The sequence below is a fragment of the Silurus meridionalis genome, chromosome 13, assembly GCF_014805685.1.
Source record: "Silurus meridionalis isolate SWU-2019-XX chromosome 13, ASM1480568v1, whole genome shotgun sequence".
NCBI classification, from domain to species: domain Eukaryota; kingdom Metazoa; phylum Chordata; class Actinopteri; order Siluriformes; family Siluridae; genus Silurus; species Silurus meridionalis.
Window position 1 is genome coordinate 24,981,500 of NC_060896.1, and position 24,489 is coordinate 25,005,988.

The 24,489-nt window shown below is 36.5% G+C and overlaps 1 protein-coding gene across 3 annotated transcripts in view; it reads right to left on the bottom strand.

The window, feature by feature from the left end:
* Positions 1–200: 200 nt before the first annotated feature.
* Positions 201–24,489, bottom strand: part of zgc:158464 (uncharacterized protein LOC791139 homolog) — a 150,193-nt gene continuing 125,904 nt past the window's right edge. For all 3 annotated transcript variants that reach the window (XM_046864175.1, XM_046864176.1, XM_046864177.1), the window contains 3 exons: positions 12,067–12,241; positions 10,186–10,305; positions 201–940 (listed from right to left, as the gene is read on the bottom strand). In XM_046864175.1, the coding sequence (XP_046720131.1) occupies positions 754–940; positions 10,186–10,305; positions 12,067–12,241 (482 nt within the window). In that variant the 3' untranslated portion in view covers positions 201–753. The remainder of the gene's footprint in view (positions 941–10,185; positions 10,306–12,066; positions 12,242–24,489) is intronic.

Genomic DNA, 24,489 nt, shown 5'->3' on the forward strand with positions numbered 1-24,489 from the left:
ATCAAATTCCAAATGATGTATCGTAAAGGTTGAAGAATATACTGATACTTTGTAGAACACAGCCTTTGTTCTTGCCAATTCCGGCTTCCGGAGAAAGTCTAATTTTGGTCGAAATACAAACAGAAATGTGACATTTCTGCAAAACTTACCACAGTGAATACAAAACACATGCTAGAATCCCTTCAGAAAATTCAAATGAATTGTGGTATCTGAAACAGTTTACTAGTGTTAACAAAACAGCAGTTTACACGTCATCCTACAGTTCGAAAATGTCCACAAATGGTTTGCGTCAGATTTTATTACAGTATGCATGAAAGCAAACAATCATGTGGGTGAAGGCCAAAAAGCTCAGGGGGGTTTACGTCCAAATGAACAGGAAATGTCAGCAGAAAGGTACGAGGGTGAACATTAGAGCTGCTGGAAAACATATTATTTACAGATTAGTCTGCTTTGTGTGGTCGGTGCGGTCTCTGTAATCCACTGAGCTCAAGGTATGACTCGACGTAAATTAAAAAAGACGAGATTTGACACCATCAGTGAGAAGAAGAAGCTTTTTCTTTTTTTTTTCGAAGTCTTCTAGTCTTCCAGAGATTGTTCCAGTAGCACTGTGTAAAAGCAGCCACTCACAAAGGCATAACAGACACCATATCAGTCATCGAACATTACAAATTGCTGTTGTAAATGCAAATGATGGACGTTCAATCCATCTGTAACAGGCATCTACACGACAATTGTTTAGAAATCGACTGGAGGCTAAAGAGTCCGGATGGCCACGGGGTACAGAAGGGACATGTGCTCAGCGCCTTTGATTGGTAGCTTGCGGCTGGAGTAGAAGTGGATGATCTCCGGCACGCTGTCGAACAGACAGCTGTTCTGGCCCAGGATGTACTTGTTGTCTTTGGTTCGTGATAGCTTCATATGCATGAAACCCTGGCTGCTCCTGCAGGGAAAAAAAAGCACAGTCAGACAAATGAGCAGGGGTACAGGAAAAAGATTAATAAAGAATAGCTGGTGTGAAGAGATCTTGGAAGATAGATGTGCTTGGGGAATTGCAGTTTATTTGCAGATAGGTTGCATGTGCTAAAAGATAAAGGTAGATTTCAGGTAACTTGGCTGCTAAAAGTGAAATGCTAATTACATGCTCACCAAATGCATATTTGTAAGGAAGAATTCTTCGAGTGTTTGTAAATTGTTCAAAAGGAACAATACAGAAGGTTATCTGGTAACCCTAATACCCTCCACTCTTCTGGGAAGATGTTCCAGCACATTTTAGAGTGTGCTTCTGGAGATTTGGAGGCCTTCAACGTTCCAATTCACACCAACAGGTGTTCAATAGGGTTGGGGTCAGAGCTCTTTAGCAGGCCACTCAAGATCTTCTAATAAAACCCATGCAAATATGAAGTTGGCTTTGTGCACAGGGGTGCTGCCACACTGGAACAGGTTTGGGGCTCATAGTTCAAGTGAAAAGATAATTAAATGCTACCACATCCAAAGACATCCTTTACAATTGTGTGCATTTACGGTAACTTTGTGGTACCAGTTTAAGGAAAAAACCACATGGCTGGAAAAATCAGGAGTCTCAATATTTTTGTCTTGAGAAAAGGCGAAAAATCAGTTTACTAAAGACCCCCTTTTAAAACGTCTAATCGCAGTTGTAAAATTCGAAACACTTTCAGTCAAAAATCCAAAGTAAACACACAAAGAACAAGGTCATTTCCAAGAATATACAAAACTTTAATTTTATATATTTTATATTTATATATATATTTAATTTTTTTTCTTTATTTTATAAAGAATTAAGTAAAAAAATCACATCAAAACAGCTTTGAAGACTTTGTCTTCTGTCTCATAGTTGAAATGTTTGAATTTAAACTGTATAAACACATTAAATTTTAGACATATATTTAAAATATTAATTGACAGAATTTAACAACTGCCATCATTATAAATCAATGTATTTGTATTTGTAGGAGAGAAGTGGTTTATGGTGCTGGGTTACTGATCAGACGGTTGAGGTTTCAAGCCTCAGTTCCCTCTCGGTTCCCTTGAGCCAAGCCCTTAATCCTCTGTCCTCCCTAACGCCGCTGGGATATGCAAAGAAAGATTTCGACTGTGCTGTAAAAGACTTGTGACGGGTATAAATCATCTTTCTTTCTTAAAAAAAAAAACAAGCCGAGTTTGTAGATGCTGTGGAGAGAGACTGGGAGACTGGGCTGCAAAATTCTGGAGTAAAGAAATAGAGGTGGACTTGTGGATTAGTAGACTTTAGACAGGTGAAAATGTGAAGGGATTAAAAATGAGGGACTTCGGACACACAACTAAAATCAAACCCTGAGTAAAAACGGGCTGAAATCCAGCTTGGAAATAACACAAAATGACCTACGAATAAAAGGACACAAGACCTTTGGCTGCCGAACGTGCACATTTTGTCCCGCACTGTAGTTCTCTATCTATAAGGCAGATGTGATTATGGTGTTGTGTGGTCACTGGGACTGCTCAGAAGGTTTAAGTGAATAAAAAATGTCACTGAGGAAAGCCATTTGCTGGCTGGGGCTAACGCTGTGAGCGAGGCGTTCATGACACCAGCATTTGATCACTAAGATAGCAGAAAAACACCTGCGGTAAGAAACGGTCCTGAGCAGTCTATTTATCAGTGTGTGGCTTTAAAAGGAAGGGGAAAAAAGGTAGCCGTGTATACACATGAAGATAGCTATTGTGAGAAGGTGCTGATGGATGAAGGGATTTTAACCTTTACCCACCAGACACGGTTAAATAATAAAAGAGCATTTATTTATGCATGCATGCATGTCTGAGACAAAGAGAGAGCAACACTACTACAATCCCCTCATGTACTATCAGTGCTGAATTAGAGGTCAGAACATCCCTCACGAATTTCCTAATTGCATTTGCAAAGGAGGCTGCACAGGGCTGCAGAGTCTCAGAAGTATGCCAGGTGACAACTACAGAAAGGCTGAAAGGAGGACGCATGGCAGAATGACGCTGCTGGTTGGAAAGAAAGGCTGTGCGCAATTTCAAACATAGCAGACCTTAATTATGTGCCTGTGCCTAAGATTAAGGTGCTTCACACAAATGCAATTCCTAAAAAAAACCCCTGAATTTTGTCTACGTTCTATGGTGGGGTTCAGATCTCTTAAAAAAAAAAAAAACGTTGACTAGCAAGATTTTTTTTCCACTCCATCAAGTTAGCACACATTTACTTAGTTATATTATTCATGAAGGCGATCATTTCAACCTAATCTCTATGCTAATCTGTATATCATGGAGCAGAATTTCAAGACATTTCTCAGTATTGAGAAATAATACCAGCTTAAAATATTGCAACTTCCTATTAACTAAAAACATTATAAATACACTTCCATAAAAAAAATAAAAAAAACTCTATATATTGTTAAAAAAATAAATAAATCAATATACTTTAAAAAAATTAATAAATTAATATACTGTAAAAAAATAAATCAATATACTGTTCAAAAAAAGCTAAAAATGCTAAACTAATGTCATGCAACATCATCAAAATAAATCAAATGAATTAAATATTTTGGGAATTATCTATCCTGCAGTTATTGTACGCCTGCTGGGTGGCCCCAGTGCAGCCAACTCAAATCTGATTGGTTAAAGCAAGCAATAGCTTTAAGCAACGTAGCGCTACAGACGTATTGCTGATCCTGAAGTCCTCATGGGGAAAAAAGCTATGAAATAAAGAGAGTAGACTATTGGGAATAATTTATACAAATTTCTGCAAAAAATATATATTTAAACTGATTCTGATAGAGTTCAGGCCAGCAGAGAAGGCCACTGAGATATACTGTACAGGTATTAATTACAATATAGATGCGTTCAGACAACCCCATGTAATCTGGCAAAACAGAGCAATTTACAGTACCTCAATGTAAAATTTACAGTACATATGTATGTGGCAACAGAGGTTTCCTGGTGGTCTAGTGGTTAGGATGCGGCGCTCTCACCACTGCGGGCTGGGTTCGATCCCCGGTCAGAGAACCAACCCCAGTCACTCTTAGTGCCGGTCCCAAGCCCGGATAAATGGGGAGGGTTGCGTTGGGAAGGGCATCCAGCGTAAAAGTGCCAAATCAAACATGCGGAGGATCCGCTGTGGCGACCCCTAATGGGAGAAGCCAAAGAAAGAAAGAATGAATGTATGTGGCAACAGGCATGTGGATGAGCGTCGGGTTCGTGAGTGAAGGGTGGAGCCAGACGCGCCCTGTTTCAGCATCTGGTGATGCCTATTAATAGGAGACAAGCAAGAGCTAAAACTGGGCTTTTAGACACCAAAAACACACAAAAAATATATACAATCTAACGCTGAGAAAACAGAATATTCTGACATCGCCCCAAAATATCGTACGAAATACGATTTTTTTGTAACGCTATTGTCATCATAAGATAGAAAAAGCACAAATTTGTTTTACAACTAGTCCATTTTAAAAGTATAAATCCCTTTAACATTAGGACGCATGAAATCTTGAAAAAGTTACACCAAAAATGTGTTGTGCATGACCTCGTCTTCAATTCGACAACGACATTGTTGATTAGTTTACTATGAAAGCATTCGTTTGTAAAAATAACGTTCTGATGTTTCTAAATCTCCCAAACATGATTGTGTCTTTTAATTTAAATAAATATAAAATATATATATTTTAGACTATTTTCGGCAGTCGATTTTATTCTGTGTTAATGCTACACCTACTGCTCTAACATAAAATAAATCGTGAACCACAGCACAAGGTCTCATCATAATTCTCCTCACGTGTTGATGGCTTCGAGGTGACATTAATATTTCAGCAGGCTCAGATATGAAGCATTTACACTTAAAGGTCCATGTACATGTAATGCCTCTTTATGTAGGGTCCTGCTCCTACTGAGAGGATGTACACGATCTGCTGTTACAATACTCTGAAGTCAGACCTTCCATGAAATATAAATAAACTCCTCCATCACCTCCACCCGGTTATTCCAATCCCTCCCTCTGGTTCGCTTCATTACCGGCCATCATTAACGGAGGCTTCATCATTGTTAAAGGGAAACGAGAGTCCATTTCCACAACCCCCAGCTCTCCATGAGGCTCTTAAACTTGTCCAGTGGAGGAAAAACCACTATACGACTAAATGCACTTGCACTGATTAATCTCAGCATCATGGCAGAAAGACGGGACGTGGACTAGAACTAGAAACCCTCACAATACATCATTATGGAGATTTTTTTTTTTTCTGAGAGGCAGACGTGTACCTGATTAAATCTAATCCCCCTGAAGCCTGCGAGTGGCCGTGCGCCAACGTATCTCATCGCAAACAAAAGCGCAGTTTATCAGGACGGCCGAGATAGGAAGATACGCATGCAATCGTTCTCGATGAAACCGCTGGCATTATCATTGTGTCCTTTAATTGGGTTCGCTAATTTCTGATCCAGGATTCATTTCACATGCAAGATTTAGATAAAGGGTCTTCAGCGGGTTACATTGTGTTGACTTGTGCCTAGTAAAACAGATGACTTACAATCGCCATTGAACATAAGCAAGGAGTGAAACATGATAGGGCATGCTGATATAGGAAAATAATCAATAGTCACTTTTACCAGCTTAGAGCTGATTATTTTCCTATATCAGCATGTCACATGTTTTAATCATCTTTTTCACAGTCTGACAACCATTTTGAGTTCAGTGCTGATACAAAGAGAAAAAAGTAATCAGCATATCAATAATTACATAGGTTTTCTTTTTTTTTTCTACGGAGTGTCCGAAGTTGTTGTTATATAAACAATAACGAAGTGATGAACATCTTGATAACCATTTGTTCAAATGCCTTAACATAAACCTGCTGTAGGAAATGAATCCGACCAATCAGAAGTGAGCAGAACTGTGGTTTAATGTCTGTTAACACACAAAAGGTCCTTTCTATGTTTAGGTACAGCATAAAGTCATAACCAGATGAATGTTGATCAAAGGCTATTTATTTTAGATGTGAAAAATTGCTTCTAGAAACAAAGCATTTGACCAGACGATGAATAAACAGATGTTTGTGTATACTGGGGTGCAACCTGCACAATTGGAATGTGTTCGTTTTCTGATCCATTAATTTTTCCAATGTTAAAATCTGTCTTCTATAAGATCAGCTAGATAAGAACCAATCCACATAAAACGAATGAGCACCAGGCAGCAGGACATGCATGTTTCTCTCTTTTACATTACCGACTACAGAAAATTGACACAAGCTTAAAAACTGTCACTTATGAGACCAAATATCTGTAGTTTCTCCTGAAAATGTGCTCGTGAAGCATTGATACTCGAAAGACGATTGTACACCCACTTTTATATTCCTTCCTTATATCAGAATCAGAATGAGCTTTATTGCCAAGTATGTATGCACTTACAAAGAATTTGTTTTGGCGACAAAAAATAGAAATAATAATAAAAACAATTTATAATAATAATTATAATACCGTATTTATATATCGGACTATAAGCCGCTACTTTTTCCCCACGTTTTGAACCTTAAACAACGAAGCGGCTAATTTATGGATTTTTCCTGGTTTTTTCTCCGGTTCCACAAACGTCAAGCCAAAAAACTGAGCGATGTAACATTAGACCATTGAAATTTCCGAACGGAAACAAAAAAACGCACTTCACCTGTGTTCTGAGCTGCACGGCATCGAAAGAAAAAACTTCCACTGGTGTTGATTTTTAAACGCACGACGATGCCAAAAGAAAAACTCCCGAGAGAAATAGTTGTGAAAGGAAGGAGGAAGACAGTGAACAATGACTTTCTTGGTCGGCTACTGTTTAGATACAAGCCGTTGTAACGCGTTGAGTCTGGGTGAAGGGAGAGCTCGCTAACTCCAGTTACAACAGAAATCATATAAGCACAGACAGGTTTCCAAAACTCGTGCTTTTTATTTTTCTTGGCAACAGCGTTACGGGTTAGTCAAAGAAACTTAGAACTGAGCATCAGAAAATAATAAGGACATATTCCTTGGTCTTGCACACATGCAGTGATAGCGGAAAAATGCGGCGGCAGGCGATTCCCAAAATACCGCTACGCTCCTAATAGAAGCGCAACAGATTTCACCTGTTACACCGTGTAACAGACACTGTCTTTTGGTAAAGCTTGTGTAAAGTTCATTAGTTTCAATGCTTATACACAGGTGCGGCTTATTTATGTTCAAAATAAAAATCTTTGTCAAATTCAGTGGGTGCGGCTTAAATATGGGTGCGCTTTATAGACCGGAAATTACAGTACACATATTAAACTCTATTTATATTCCCTCCCTTAGCTTTTACACCAATACTTTACACAGGACATTCACTTTTACATCTTATATACTTGAGTTTCCAAAGATATTGATCTTATATCCATACACACAAATAGATAATGTCATTAAATGTCCTTTGGAAAAAAAAATACACCTCTTCCTTTAGAAAAGGCGATTAAATAGGAGTCTAGTTTTAATATAACACTAAAAGCCCTCATCTTTATGCACAGCACATGTTGATGGCTTTCAAAGTGACATAAATAAAGCACCTGGAGGTCTCTTGTCCACGTGAGATATATTCATTGAGGGCATTTTATCCAAAGTGATAATGCAGATGATCTGCATACGAATTATAGGAAAAAAAATAAACGTTTCCATCGCCAACATTCATTAATCCTCATCCCTCCACTGACTCGCTTCATCGGCTGAATATCGTTAATCTGAACTTTCATCATTAGAGGAGACGAGAGCACATTCCACTACGCTTGCAAATCTTCACGAGGCCCAGAGTTTCGTTTTCAAACTCCTCCTCAACCTCCTCCTTCCTTACTGTTGTTGTGTCTGTCTAGCTGCTGTAAAGGTTACCGAGACCATAACATGATAAGAGCGGAGAAAACGCTTCAAAACAAACTTTGCACCCCTCTGACTCAAACAAACTTTATCTTCCTGCTCATTTTCATCGTTATGTTGTGTCTGTAAAACTATAGAAAAAATAAATATGACATTAAACAGGGTCAGGTCAGCACCAGGTCACTGTCACTATGCCTCAAACCTTTGTGTTCATCCTGGTCTTTTATTTTCCAACAAAAATAGCAGATCTGATCGCTAGTCTTGGCTCGTGAATTGTATGGTATATATATATATAAAATTTTGCTGTGTGATCACTTCTTGAATTATAGAAGGTATCTGTATAAATAACAGTTTACAAATGTATTGTCTGGTACAAAATAAGACTATAATACTGATCTCGCTAAAGATTTTGAGAAGTTTAAACGTTTAATAGCTGACTGATATTAATGCCATTGAAATGTAATAGGTAAAGGAATAATTTGGCGTCGTTTTGCTACACTTTAATTTTAAACATCTGTAGTGTGAACAGAATCATGTGAATTTTGATACGTTCAATCCTGTTTACTTCAAATAAGCTTGTACCTATTAAATACGGTCAATAATGTTTATATGAAATATACATTTGTTGAAATCTTTTTACTTAAAAATGAAAAATAATTGTAGCAAACGAAGGTTAGTTATTAAATGCTGTCAATAACCAACCGCATTCCAAAATTACTTTGTGCACGGGCAGTTATTAAACAATATAAATAAAGCTTTATATAAATTATTTGTAAAAAACATATTCTTGTAGATGCCTAAGGGAAATTATCGAATTTAGTTGTTGTTTTTTTTTATTGATAAATTCAATAAAAATAAATTAAAAATGTATTCCCGGAGTAAACATTGTAGAGCTGTTCTCTCTTCATGGATGAATCCTGGTTTTTACTCTACAGGGCAAAATTCGTGAGGCAAATGGTGGTCACACCAGACACTGACTGGTTTTCTGATCCCCCACGGTTGCCCCAGGTTTTTTTCCCCCTTACTTTGAACAGAAAAAAATATGATCAAAAGTATAATCAATGGTACAGATGTGGTGGATTCAGATGAGGTTTAAAATGCTGTAGTTTTACTTTTACTTGTATTTTACTGATATTATTTTCCATTTCATACAATCAAAGAAAGTATAAAACACCAATCAAAATCAACCAACCAAACCCACCCACCACCATCCAACCAAATCAATGCATCTCTATTTATTTATTCATTCTTTTTTTGTTGTTTTTTTGCTTTAATCCTTTTTTTTTTTTTTAATGTATCAAATTATTGGGGTTTATATCACCTAGTGTTTTAATGTACAACAAAATGGAATCTTCTCAGAAATTCAGAATAAAGGGACTGTTTGGATTGTTATTATTAAGGTCTGCTGTGCATTACTTTGACAGCCCTTACAGCTTCCCTCAAATCCCTCTCTCAATCTCCCCCCTTCCTCCTTCATCTATGCCTGGTGAGTGAATTAAAGGTGACTCTCTTAAAGGTGAACATCTCTTTATGGTCACAGAGGTGACCTAACTATCCAGGGGGCTGTCAACTTCCTTAACAAGAGACAGGGTCTGGTGCAATCAGGGGCACAAAGTCAGAGAAAGCGGTGACGGGAACCAAGAAAAATATCCCAGATTTAAAAAAAGAAAAAAGAAAAAAAGAAGCATGTCAGCAAAAATAATAAAGTCCATGTAGAAAAGAGATAAAAGGGACATTCATTAAAAGCTGTGTAAAAAGTAGAGAGACATTCTCAAAAGAAAAAAAATGCTGAGGGTGCAGAAAACTATGGAGCGAGCTAGAACCTTAAATAATTACAGCTGAACTATTTCAAAAGAAAAAGTCCTTTATTTCAAACATTATAAATCATTCTTAGCTTTATGTTCAAGTCATGAGGCTAAAGGTGTAAGGAATTGTATAGCCTCCAGTTTAGCATTTTGCAAACAGAAGGTCTAAATAATAATAGATTCTATTTAAACCGTGTTCACACTTATTGGCACGTTGTTCGCTATAAAAATGAACGACGGAATGAGTGTGCCAGCGTTCACGAGACTGCGCAATGCAAACAGGAACGTGCATTTCTAATAATAGAATAAACAGAACACATTGGTTTTAATAAAAATGTCCTTTTTTTATATAAAACAAATATAAACTACTTTATTAAATCATACTATGGTACAGTAGGAATCTCCAGCATCTGGCATTTATTTAAAACTGGCTTCTGGTACATAATGCAAAGGATTTTTGAGAGACAGACACTGAAGAGTGTGGAAGAAGAGAGGAAAGTGCAGTATTTCGTGATTGTGCTCTTACTTCAGAGAGAGGGAGAAGTCGTTCTTGCTGGTCTCGCTGTTTCTCACTAGGTAACTGGCCTCTTTACACAACCTCAGCAATGACTCAGCATCGGTGCGACTGATTGCGCCGTGATACCAGCTGAGAGATGAGCAACAAAGAAAAAGTGTGGGAGAAAGAAAGGAGATATATATATATATATATATATATATATATATATATATATATATATATATATATATAAAGAGAGAGAGAGAGAGAGAGAGAGAGAGAGAGAGAGAGAGAGAGCGAGAGAGAGAGAAATGAATACATTTAGAACATGATTAAAAACTATATTAGTATTTCCCACCTAATGTTACTTTATATCAATAGGTAAACTGGATTAAATGTTGTCAACAGAACACATTCTAAATAAGATCTCTAACGCATTATTATACTGAACCCAAAGATGTTCAGTCTCACTTTATTAAATTCATTGTGTTGTAATTGTAATTTCTCTAAAATGAGCGATTATGAAAGTCTTGAGAGGCCATGCATTATAATGTTTTTTTTTTTTCTCGGCATAACGAGTTGTTTTCTGGTGATAACGTCAATTTTGTCGTCATAACAAAAGTTGTTTTTTTTCATGATCTCGACATAAACGTTTTTTTCTTCCATAATCTCGACATAACGTACGTTGTTGTTTCTTTATCACAATTTTTCTTGTGATCTGGACACACCGGTTTCTTCACGATCAGTACTTTTTTTTCTGTCAGACACTTGTGTAGGTTGTCCATCACTGACAGACACAGAGCTGTTCCAGTTTCCCTGATCAAAGTACAAGTAAATGCAATCATCCATGATGCCACGATGATGCTGCCTCTATAACATGTTGTTATGTTGAATGGATAGAAAAATTAAGTACTGATCTTGAGAAAACAATGTTTGTTATGTCGTGATCAGGATAAAAAAAAAAAAATGTTGTAATAGGAAAACAACTTCTGTTAAAAAATATTATAATACATGGCCTCTTAGGACTTCTGTAATTAGGTCTGTATCGGTTGTTCAAATTAAAATGTATTCATATCGCACCAAAGCAGATTTGTAGAAATTTCGACTTTGACCACAAGGGGCAGGCTTGAGGCAACAGTGGCAGAACCAATGTTGAGCAGAAACCATAAGAGGAACCCATTTTTCTTACAGTTTCTTGTAAACTGTAGTAAGTACATAAATACTTGGAAAAAAAAACCAACAACATTACCATCACCCATTCTCTTTGGAATTTTTACTGATGCATAAAACAGCCAGTACAGTAAATACTGATAGAAATAATGTGGTCATAAATGGTCCTGATGGCTGATAATCAGGGTTTTTTTGTGGGTCACCTTGTTGTGATACAGTAATAGATGTTAGCATTTAAACTTTTGTAGACCTTCAGCCTTTAATCTGATCTGCTTCATGATAAATTTCACACTTCATAATGAAGCACATCAGATGATCTGACATGATAATCTGTATCATGGGTGAATACAAATCTCTATAGATATATCAGGACCCTTTCCACACACGTTTCCATGCCTTTTTTCTCTTCTACTCAATGGAATCTTTAGTACTTAAAGTGATCTTTGATTACTAAACTTGTGTAATATCAATAAGCACATTATCTATAGAGCTCAGAACTAAATTCAGGGTAGTTCCAGAACTGAACAGTTCCTGAAATAACTCAATATGCAAACTATTCAGCTTGTGGGCAAGTTCCTGGTGTGCATTTTTCATTACAGGGATTGTAATGGTTATGTAAAGTAACAGAACTATGCATTGAATATATAATGTAATGACTGGTTCATTTAAAACGATGCATGAATTTAATGTTTTGAGAACTTTCTCAGAACATTGCATAAATTTCGCCTCTCGCAAACTTACAACTGGCTCTCCAGTGGCATGTTGGGGTCGATTCGCTCGCCCAGTGTCGGCATACACTGCTCCACCGAACTCATCTTCACGTTGACCAGGCAGCCGCTGGAGTGGCGCTGGGGTGGCCTCGATTTCCCATCTTTTGTCGGAGACATCCTGCCTTTCTCCACCCCCTCGAACTGGACTGCAGAGCAAACACAAACACACGGAAGGTCATCATGACAGCACTGATACCAGCAACTCTCTGTCTCAGTGGGAAAAGCATTCACAGGAGACGGATATAATTAGGCTTTGTTTAATTTTGTAACCTGGTCAGTAACAAGGTTATTTTGTTTAAGATTCATGGGTGGAGCCACAGTACTGAAAGAGAAGGAAATAAGTCTTGTGTTGGAGATATTTTCCCACACATTTTCTGTCAGAATTAATGTGCAATTTATGTTTTTTGCTGATAAACAAGTGATTCCTTTACACAAATGCTTATGGAGAGTAACCTAATATGTACAAATGTAAATATCTGATATGTGGGTAAATATTGTACAACATACACAGCTGATCACATAATAACTCTGCACCACACTGGAGTTATGAAAGAAAAAGTAATATTTACCCACTATAGATATCAACCAAACTTCTCTATTATTTAGTTTAATTACATTTCATTACTTCTATCTTAAGAAAATGAATGAACTAATCAGGATCGTTCATTCGTCCCAATAACTCGCCACTATCAAAACTCAGGGACATCGGAGTGACAGTTGATGAAGAACTAAAAAAAGAAAAAGAAGTGTAAATCTGGTTCTATAAAGGTAGCACTTATTTCTACTATTACTAATGTTATTTTAATAATTTTCAGTAGAAATTGCATAAATTTTCCTATGATTATTTACAATGTTAATAGTATACATCTAGCAGACCGCTATAAATAATTCAATCAAATCCAACCTTAGAATTTTGAGCTTATCCCTTATTACAATTTACAGACCACATCATGATTTCATTTTAGTACACTTAAATGAGAACTTTCCAAGTTTGCTTTGTAAAAATGTAAGAGTTATAGTCTAATTTATATTAAGTTTGTAATCTAGCGTACCAGTGTAGATTTATTCATTGCTAGCGACTAAAAGCACTTTTGTACATCGCTCTTTGTGCTTCCACATATTGTTTTTTTTTTTTGCCCCACAAAGCTACGTAAAAACAACTCCTAAGTTACACTTCGAAACTGTCTCTAATATACTACTATTTAGCTACAGATTATGCAGTTGTAAAACTGACTTTTCCCTGAAAAGTAAAGGGTGCAAATACACCAGATCTGTTTCTCGTGTCTCAACCATAACAATAACATTCGCTCAGCAATGTCATTGCATATTCGCACTGCTCTCTAATATAATGACGACACAAGAAATAAAACAGTTGCCATTGTACTAAGATTAATCTGGTTCCGGTGCGTATTCAGAATCTGTAATAAGGTCAAAATATGAACATGCAGAAATGCAGAGAAAAAGAAATGTTCCTCAGGTCATAGTTAAAACTGCTTTCAGTCAATTAGCATGGAATATACAGTTACATTTACATACATAAAGGCTGTGAATTCATAAGCATTAATATATAGAGAGTATATAATATATATTAAAAGGATAGTTTGTAATTTTCCACATGACCAAACTCACCTTTCATGAGTAGCAGTTTAATCGTAGAAAGTATGAAAAGGACCCTAACTGGAGATAAAACTCAGTTCTTGGCTTTAAAAATGTAAAAAATTATTCGACTGTATTATTGTTACACATCCAGAAACTCTATTTGAAACTACAGTATGTAATATATCATCAATAACACTACGGACATGACATCATATCTGACCTGCTTCTATAAACACCAACATTACAGTAATAAAAACCCACAACGTTGGTTTTCTTTAAGTTGCTACTCTGATTTACTGTAATAACATCATCTTCGAAATCTAGTTTGAAATACTAGTTTAGTTGCAGTTCCTCTAGAGCAGCATGCCACATCCTTTAATGTGATGCCACTCCAGCAGGGGGCATCGCACAGCAAAGTGGTGCACGGCACGTTTCCACTTCTTCTCACTTAACTTTAAAATGACACAGACAGCTCTGCCATGTATTCTGTCTTTCTCTGTCTATCCCTCTCACACACCCCCACACGTACAAACACACCCGATGCCTTTCTGTTCTGCTGTGCTTTGAAGAGCAGCTGCTCGGCACAAAGAAAAAGAAGAGGAATCAATCGGACACCACTGTGTACACAGAGAGAGAGAGAGAGAGAGAGAGAGAGAGAGAAAGCAAGAGCAGGAAAAAAAAACGGCCTCTGTTTAATCATTGAGCATGTCGTCAAGGTTAAAAGCGTCCCACGGGCCCCGTGGGTGTGTGTACAGTGAGCAGGTGTGTGATAGTGCAGGCTGTAGATCCGGCCTGGCGCTAGCTGAAAGATAGACATGGGAACGTAGTGTGGCAGAATAACTTGTAAACACACTCCTGCTTGTAAATGCACTCTTATCTCCCATCCAGCCTGAGAACTAATACCAGCTGTCTGCTGATACCTGGCGACTCCTAACTCTCTCTCTCTCTCTCTCTCTCTCTCTCACAAACACACACACAAGCTACTCTGTGGCAGAGAAGAAAGCTTGATGTTTAAAGAATCTATCTGTCTGTCTGTCTGTCTGTCTGTCTGTCTGTCTGTCTGTCTGTCTATCTATCTATCTATCTATCTATCTATCTATCTATCTATCTATCTATCTATCTATCTATCTATCTATCTATCTATCTATCTATCTATCTAATCCCATCCTATAATATCCTGTCCTGACCTATCCTATCCTATCCTATCCTATCCTATCCTATCCTATCCTATCCAATCCCATCCTATAGCTTGATGTTTAAAGAATCTGTCTATCTGTCTGTCTGTCTGTCTGTCTGTCTGTCTGTCTATCTATCTATCTATCTATCTATCTATCTATCTATCTATCTATCTATCTATCTATCTATCTATCTATCTATCTATCTATCTATCTATCTATCTATCTATCTATCATCTATCTATCTATCCCATCCCATAATATCCTGTCCTGTCCTCACCTATCCTATCCTATCTATCCTATCCCATCCTATCCCATCCTATCCTATCCTATAATATCCTATAATATCCTATCCTATAATATCCTATCCTATAATATCCTATCCTATCCTATCCTATCCATCCTATCCTATCCTATCCTATCCTATCCATCCTATCCTATCCTATTCTATCCTATTCTATCCAATCCCATCCTATAATATCCCATCCCATCCTATCCCATCCTATCCCATCCTATCCTATCCTATCCCATCCTATCCCATCCCATCCTATCCCATTCTATCCAATCCCATCCTATCCTATCCTATCCTATCCTGTCCTATCCTATCCCATCCTATCCTATCCCATCCCATCCTATCCATCCTATCCTATCCTATCCTATCCTATCCCATCCATCCTATCCCATTCTATCCTATCCCATCCTATCCTATCCCATTCTATCCAATCCTATCGTATCCCATCCTATCCAATCCTATCCTATCCTATCCTATCCTATCCTATCCTATCCTATCCTATCCAATCTTATCCTATCCTATTCCATTATATCCAATCCTATCCTATCCTATCCTATCCTATCCTATACGGACAATATCTATATTAATACACCTGACGTTTCCATCCATACATGCTCCTTTTCCAAACAGTTCCCACAAACTTAGAGGCATTCAATTGTAAACGACTTCATTCGATGCGGTACCATTACATTTTCCCTTCACTTCAACTATGAACCACAAACCTGTTCCAGCATGAACTGTCAACTCCATGAAGATATGCTTCACATAGGTTGGAGTAGAAGCTCTCCTGCTATAGAGCTATAAACCTTATTAAACAACTTTGGGATGAAACGTGAAAGCTGACCGCACCCCAGACCTCCTCAACTCACCTACATCAGCACCTGACACTTTACTAACACCCTTGTGGCTGAATGAGCACACATCTCCACATCCACACTCCAAAAGACTGTTAAACAGAAGAGAGGAGAGCATAGCATTTAAATGTGGAATGTGCTGTTCGAAAATCGTATAGTCAGATTTCCACAAACCTTTTTCCATATTGCATATATGGGTATTTGATATCAATAGCAGGTGGTTGGAATTCACAGTGTTTTTGTGTAAAATTATTTATTCAAATTACTCTTTTTTTGTATGCAATGAATCCGACCGCACCTTTGCCGGGTATATTTACTGCCATTCCATTTACCAGACCTATTTTGATCTATATCATGAATCCCATTTTTAAAAACAATTTATAGCTACTTCCTTTTTTTGCTTGCATTATAGAAGCTATTACGAGCTGTTCTCTCACCAGCCTCTCTTTACTCTGAAGACTGAAATCTCATTCTCAAATCATCACACAATATATCAGAAGAAAATCCGCATATGGTTTTGCAAACGTGCATTAATTGTTTTAGGCGAGATCCTGTTTCTGTTAATAGCCGAAAAGTCTGCATTTTCTTGCAGTCACACTTAAAGCAACTTATGCAGCTTTACAGGTCAGGGGTCACAGGTCACAGGAAGTGCCTGCAGTCACAGATTAAAATGGTTGTCAGACTCTTGTCGCTATAATGTCTGCCATGTGCGGTCTTCAAAGAGAAGATCGTATTCACACGAAGTCACTTCACTTCCTCTTCCTCACACACTGCAGTGTGTGTGTGTGTTATGCCAGACTTTTAATTCTTATACACTTACTGATGTGTCTTGTTCACCAGGACATATACTAGCAATCTGACTCTCTCTCTTCTCTCTCACTGTAATTACTCTAAATGGCTCTCAAGATCCATACAGCACCTAATCGATGTTCAGCCTTGTGGCAAATACCGTCTTGCATCACATCCTCACACAATGTCAAAAGAGGATCTGTTTACCTCGAGCATCTTCAACTGAGCTCTATATCATGATCCGGGAAAAAGGGTTCTGGAAAATGAAGTTTCTATGCACAAAATTATTTGACCCTGATCTTGTGCAAATCAAAAAAAAGGGACATTAATCATTTGAAGCAGGACAAGCAGTTTATCCACAGCAGCAGAGCATGTAGCGACATTCTGTAGGCCTGTTGATTTATTGAATCGAATTGGACGAAAGACGTTGATTCATTTTGTATAAGGTTTATGCTAATGTCCACAATCGAGTACAATTCTAGTGTAAGAGCAAAAATGTATTATTAGCAGGATTGTTACGATGTGTGATGAAGCTTTCAATAAGGTAGTGCTTATTTATTATTAATGAGCTGATGAAGTAATTACTGTTTAAAGCTGTTATAACATAAGTGATAACAGGAGCTATACAATAGATCAGGGGTCCTAAACTATGGCCGCTACCTCACATTTGGAACTGCCCTCTGAACAATGCCAGAGCCATAGTTTAAAAGTTTAATTTAAAATATATGTTTTACTCACATTATATCTGTATTTGATAATAAAGGATGGCTAAAATTTGCCTTAATTATTTATAGAGTTAGAGTCACTTATTGCTGAAACTATCGCCCATCTGCAAAAATCCATGGCGATAGTTTTTCCGGCTTCTGGTCCGCTGTCATTGCGAGAGCGGCCTCTAGAGGCTAATCACTGACGTAACGTGGTGTTTGTTTTTACACGTGAGAGCGCGCCCTGCACGGAGAGCGTTATATATATTTTTTGTGTATTTATGTATTTACATAAAATGTATTTATTTCCTTTAGCATATTTTCATGATCCAGTACTTTTTTTTTTTTATATATAAAGTTCAGTACTATTTTACATGGAGTGTTTTTTTTTATTTTTTTATCCAGGATCCATAAAAAAATATTGGATGAATTACTGTTTTTTGGCAGGTATGCATAAGTAAGTAAATGTTTTGATTTCAATAGCAATGTATATTAGAAATTGTGATTTTGATAGTAATAACGCTCTTTGGGTCTTTTATATCTCTTAAAAACAACTGCTCATTTGTCTGTACGATGCAGAACAAAATATTAACCTAATCTAGCCTTAGGAGACGGAATAAAATCATAATAATCAATTCAATTAAAAATCTAAATACTAGTACTGGTAGTCATTTCAGACAAATGCAATTGTTTGTTACAGACCGACCCGGCCCCTCATTGAAGAGAAGATAAATTGTGGCCCTCGAAGAAAAAGGTTTGGGGACCCCTGCAGTAGATTGTTAAAAAACAAAATGTCAAATATTGATAAAAGAGAAATAAAACACTTTAGGCTGTGCTGATCAATAAGAAATCTGTAACAGCACACACCAAGTGTTTTATCCCTTCCTGATCAGTCACTATGTGACAGTCTAAAGCTTGTAGCTAAGTGCAGCATCTGAATTCACCTTAATTTACAATATGCCCCGTCTATGCTGCTTAATAAAAAGCATTAAAGCATTACACGGGCAGATTATTCACAAAAGGAAATGGCACGTGTACATTTTTAATAGCCTCTAATGTGTAGGTGACAGCTGTACAGTGAAAACGTATGAAGCTGCGAGACCGACAGGCACTCCTGGTTTTCATAGAGTCATTCAAGTGCTTTTTTTTCATAGTAAACGGTTAGTTGCTATGGAAACATGCTGGCAAAAGTGTTTTCTGTATATCAGTGCTGTCATAAATGTCAAGTCACAATAGGAACATAATAGGCATAATAGACTTCTTATGTGTGTATGGGTGAGAACAGGACAAGAAAAGAATGATGAAAATAACTAACAGAATTAAGTCTCCTGTCAATCTGTCACCGGATTGAACTTCATTTACCGGTTGCAGTCTCTTACAGTGTTAAAACTAAATAAATATAAAATTAAATATAAATAAACTAAATATAATGTATAAAATAAATGATATCGTCTGGCCATTTTGACCACACACTGAACTTGTTTTGTTAGATAGCATAGCTTCATTTGCTAGAAAAGCAAATCAAGCTTTGTTTAATGTATTAGTGGCCTCAAAATAGATTTGCAAATCTGTTGAACATAAAAAAACAAAAAAAAAAACAAGGAGATGTCGGCACTTGACTAAATACAAATGATATTTAACATGCCATCATTTTGGAGTTTAGAGCTCCTTCAATAGCAGAAACGCACATGCTGTGAAAATAGTCATATTTAAATCATAGTCTATTCCACGGCACAAGATGAGATGTAGACAACTGAAAATGACATTAATTCTGGTATTATTTAGAGTTTTAGAGATTATCAAAGATAATTTTTTTTTTGTTAAGGTAGACTTTTATGTTTGCCTGTTTAACAGAAAATAATTGTGTAAAACGGTGTTAAAATAGTGACTGTATAGACGGTATTTTTAAGCATTTACAGAATTTGGCAGCTGTCCTTATCTAGAAAACTTACAAGTGTTAAGGGCCTTGATCAAAGCCCCAGCAGTGATAGCTTGGTGTGGCTAGGATTTAAATTCCCGACCTCCTGATTCAACGTGTTAACCACTTTTATACTATATTATATTATATTACATATAGTCTTATACACAATTATAAAAAATATATAATATAATATTTACCTAATATTTTATCAAAATTCACAGACAAAATTATGGTTAAATACTTAAAGAAAAAGCCACTAAATATAATTAGCATGCATTCATTGCACCATGTAAGAAGACAGTTAACTTTTTCAGAATGGAGTCCTCTTTACTTGAACCAGCGTTACTACTTGCAAATCATCCATTTAATAATAATCCATTATTCTGCTCCACAATACTACATTGTAGAATATCTAAAGATTAACAGCACTATAAGGCATGCTCATAATAACAAAGGATGCAGACAAAAGGTGAATAGAAAACAGTTTATTGACTAAGTTAATAACAGAGTCATCATTCATTTCATGTCACTAATAAGCTAGATAACATTGGTTACTGGCTACAGACTGCACAACATTTTTCCTAACAAGCTACAATCACTTTGTAAAGACAAATAAATTTAATACCAATAGGCCCAACAAAATGTATATCTTCCACTTACACATTTTGTCCAAACTGGCCTAAAATAATTGGACCCCCGGTAATTCATTCTGACCGAAATAGGACTTGTCCAGTGACCCTCCATGGTTATCAAACACTCAATCTTATCCTTAAAAAATGTACAAAAGAATAAAGATTTGACCATTAATTCTTGCATCTAACAAACCTTTTTTCCAAAAGACTACATAAAATGTCTCTTTTTATGGACTAATGTGTAAATGCTTTTTGACTTTCTCAATTAAGGATTAAGGAATTGTTCATTTAGAAGTGAACAAAGCCATTGCAAAGCCATTAATCAATTATACAAATTTGAAAGTCATCAAAGTTGAGTTTGTCATATTTGTTCCCAAGCAAAAGTCCATAATTACAGTGACTTTAAATGAAATTAAAATGTCCCTATAAATAGACGGAGAGTGAACCTTTAGAAAGCCTCCAGAGGAGAGTGAAAGAGCAAAGCAGCTCATTAAGTTGAGTATTTGGTTCCAAGTGAGCAGGTCATACTTCCAGATCCTTAACCACCTTTAAAGAGAATCTCCTCCTGACTTTCCCCAGTCTCAAAACCCAAACTTCTAGCATTTGCAGGAGAGTCTGGTATAACTTTTTCAGTTAACTGCCATTTTGTGGATTTCTATATACATAAAGATGCTAAAACTTGGAGCCATAAAGGCAAAGAAATGGGCAAAGCATCTAAAGCTAAGACCAGACCTATTGTAGGTGTCTAAAATCAAGTATTGAAATGAAAAATTTTGGAAATGTGTGCCAGTCTGGGAAAAGACCAACCATGTGGCTGAACTCTGAAAAAAAAAGTCTGTCTGTCTGTCTGTCTGTCTGTCTGTCTGTCTGTCTGTCTGTCTGTCTGTCTGTCTGTCTATCTATCTATCTATCTATCTATCTATCTATCTATCTATCTATCTATCTATCTATCTATCACCACAATATTTACAAAAACAGCTACAAAAACATTGTAGATGGTTTTATGTTTTATGTATTGATTTATTTTTTCCATATTTACTCACCTGTCTTTGATAATATCTATGATAATATCAAAGTGTGTAAGTAGACAGTTTAACAAAAACAACAAAAAAAAAAGCCTTCCAAAAATATCTAAAGCTTGCTTGTTGTTTGCTTTTCTCAAGATTTTATTAAGTTGTTGCATTGCTAATTGCTAAAGCCCAATAAAGGACATAATTTAAATCAATTCAGTAATGAACCTAATACTGGCCAGCAAAATATCCGTAATGCACCTGTGCCTTCAGATTATCCCAAAAACACCACTCAATGATTATACTCCTATCGATGAAAAGAAGTTTGTGTTTAATTGTCATGCGTGAGTTTTACTCTTAAGTGATGAGGCTGATATTGCATAATGCTGATCTTCAAATTGAAAATCATCTCCTATTTTAAAGTTTTTTAATCTTGGATTTTCAATAAAACCTTTAGTTCACAGTAGAATGCTGTATTTGGTAAAAATGTTTTTTAAATAAAACGTATGTAACCGTGTGATGAGTTTTCCCAGGCCACCACATACCAAGTTAGGTATTTCAGGTATATATATATATATATATATATATATATATATATATATATATATATATACACACACACACATATATATATATATATATATATATATATATATATATATATATATATATATATATATATATATATATATATATATGTATGTGTGTGTGTATATATATATATATATATATATATATATATATTTAAAATTTAAAAAAAACAAGGCTACGTCTGCATGCTGTGAGGTGGCATTTCAGCACCGAGTTTGCAGCGTACAAACTTGTTTGCTTTCGATTTACAGCTTGCCAGCAGGATGACCCCATAAATCTCAAGCATAATGAAAACACAAGAGTGAATGACCATCTTCATATCAGGCTTATAAGAAAAGCGGCTTTAAACGCACTGAAGCACTCGATCTGTGACGAGGGTTTAGACGCAGACGAGGCAGTTCACTGTTTTCATTCTTCGTCTCGCTCTCAATTTCAGCGATCCCTGACACTTCAGTGTTCTCATTCCCCCAATGCCCCCCCCCCCTCCATGTCAACCGTCCCTGAAAACACTTAAATCTGGAGTCTTCATTCTATTTTCTCTCCAGAGTCTTCTTTTTTATTTTACTTATGCCCCCGAAACCACACCGATTCAGAACTTCTGTTGGCAAGAGAACTGCTTGAGAGATTGGCATCATTTTGGTGACAACAGCTGAAGCAACGTTGATATTACACTTATGTGATATTTCACAGAGAGACATATTTCCTCCTGATCCCACAGAGGCAGTCAAACAGAGGAAATGACTGAAGATTGCAACGAGTTACAGGATAGAAGTGAAAGATCGACAGTCTGTTTGAGCCGCCGAGAAATATTGAATAATATGCCCAAAAAAGGAGAGGAATCTACTGGAAAGTAGGATTAGTGAGCATTTGTTGTGGGAGTCTGTTGTAGGAGTCTGTGTAGGAGTCTGTTTATTTAAGGTGTCAAGTGTATGTGACTGAGAGGAAATGAAATCCCTTTATCAGATCACACTGTCAGTCAAAAGAATGAAGAATGGTTGGAAGCTCCTCCCACCAGGGCCATCTTTCAGGATGAGCCTGCACAGTGGTGGGAAACGATAACACAGAGGTCGGGTATTGAAATCACGTGGCCGTCTGCAGTATCTTTCCAAGTCAGGGACGGAAACTGATGGCGAGACTTAATGGATTCAGCTCAAATGTCAAATCAATTATGTGGCCGAATAAAGAGGATAAGGGTCATCAGTTGATGTTCTGTATTCCATATGGGCAGTGCAAGAATCGGGCTTAGCTTAGGAAAAGAACTAAAAGTAGAAGAAAAAGCACGATGCTAACTTGGATTATAATTACGCTGATTAGATTTTTAATATAGGGATAAGGAAGTATTATACTTTATCTATCCGTTGCAAATTTTATACATATTTACCTTAACGATTTACTTCAAGGAAGACATTTTTAAAAACAATCTATATTTAGAATGGATCGGATGGAATTACGTTTACATTCATTGTTATCCCTCTTTAGTCTGCAACAATCCAAATCCCTGTGAAAATTCCCCTCAGAATATTTTCCCCATATTTATTTATCTTGTAAATACAACATATAGTGCTGCAATAGGAAAATAATCTGAAAGGATAATTAATTCTTACTAAAAGTCCACCCTAAACTGGTTTATTCCACTTATACCACATTTACCAAAGTTTAAAAGTTCTCTAATTATTAATTAATGACACAATGAAATTTTATATATTTCCAGTTACATTTAATGTTGTGGAATGGTTGTGAAACAAGTTTGTTCGTATGACTGCATTAAATAATGCCTGGAAACATTCATTCCCTTTCCGTCCTCTCTTGTTTCTCTGTCTTGAATTTTAATCATAGAAAGCAATGCACCAGACAGGAAGTCACAGCTATAGCCATGACTGTTACAAAGCACTAGAGCAGTTTTTGGGCAGAAATGAAGTAAATGTAATTTGTTACGAATTCAAATTCGAAATCAGTCGTTCCTTTTAATTTATGAGTGGATGACCTCTTAACTGTTCAAATACGCAGCAAGCCACCAATCAGGGCCAATTGAACTTGTTTTGATTGTCGCTTGGTGGTATCTCCTCAGCACAAACATATAGTTCAGCATCAGTTCGACAAAAAGCAGAGAATTTTGAGAGGAATAAATGATGGTTCTGGGCTCATGATCATTTTATTAGATATCAGTGTTTGACTCATTAATGTTATTCTATTAACAGATTGTTGAGAGTCACATTAATCTTTTCACATAAACTGAGTGATTAAGCAACAAGTTTTGTGTCAGAAATTATAACAGGAACATCAAAGTCATAATAAATCATAATACTTTGGATACTTAAGTACATTTGAAGGCAAATACTTTAGTACTTACTGAAGTGAACGTTTAAAGGCAGCACTTTCACTAGAGTCATATATCACAGAGTAAATCTCTACTTAACTCAAATACATGGCTTGTGTACTTCGTCCACCACTGCAGCACAGACTGCTTTCAAAGATGTCCTTCTCGTGGCCACTTTCTGACCAATCCGAGAACTCAACAGCACTGTGCTATTAAGAATGTTATTATAGTATTTAAGTATTTATATCCTTTTAAAAAAATGTAGATCAACTTTTATTTTCATATTCTCCTTGTTCGGCTTTTAAAGACAATATAACGATTTTAGGGTCAAAAACGTATCAGGGTCTGTTCATTTGTTAGAAACAAAATTCCACCACTTTCTTAAAAACAGTATATCTTCTATAGTGGTCGACATTCTTTTTAAAAGTCATGTGATTAGCTGTGCCCTGACTTTAAACTTAGGAAGGAAATGAGATGCTGTGCAAGTGTCTTATGTCTGGAGTGATGCTT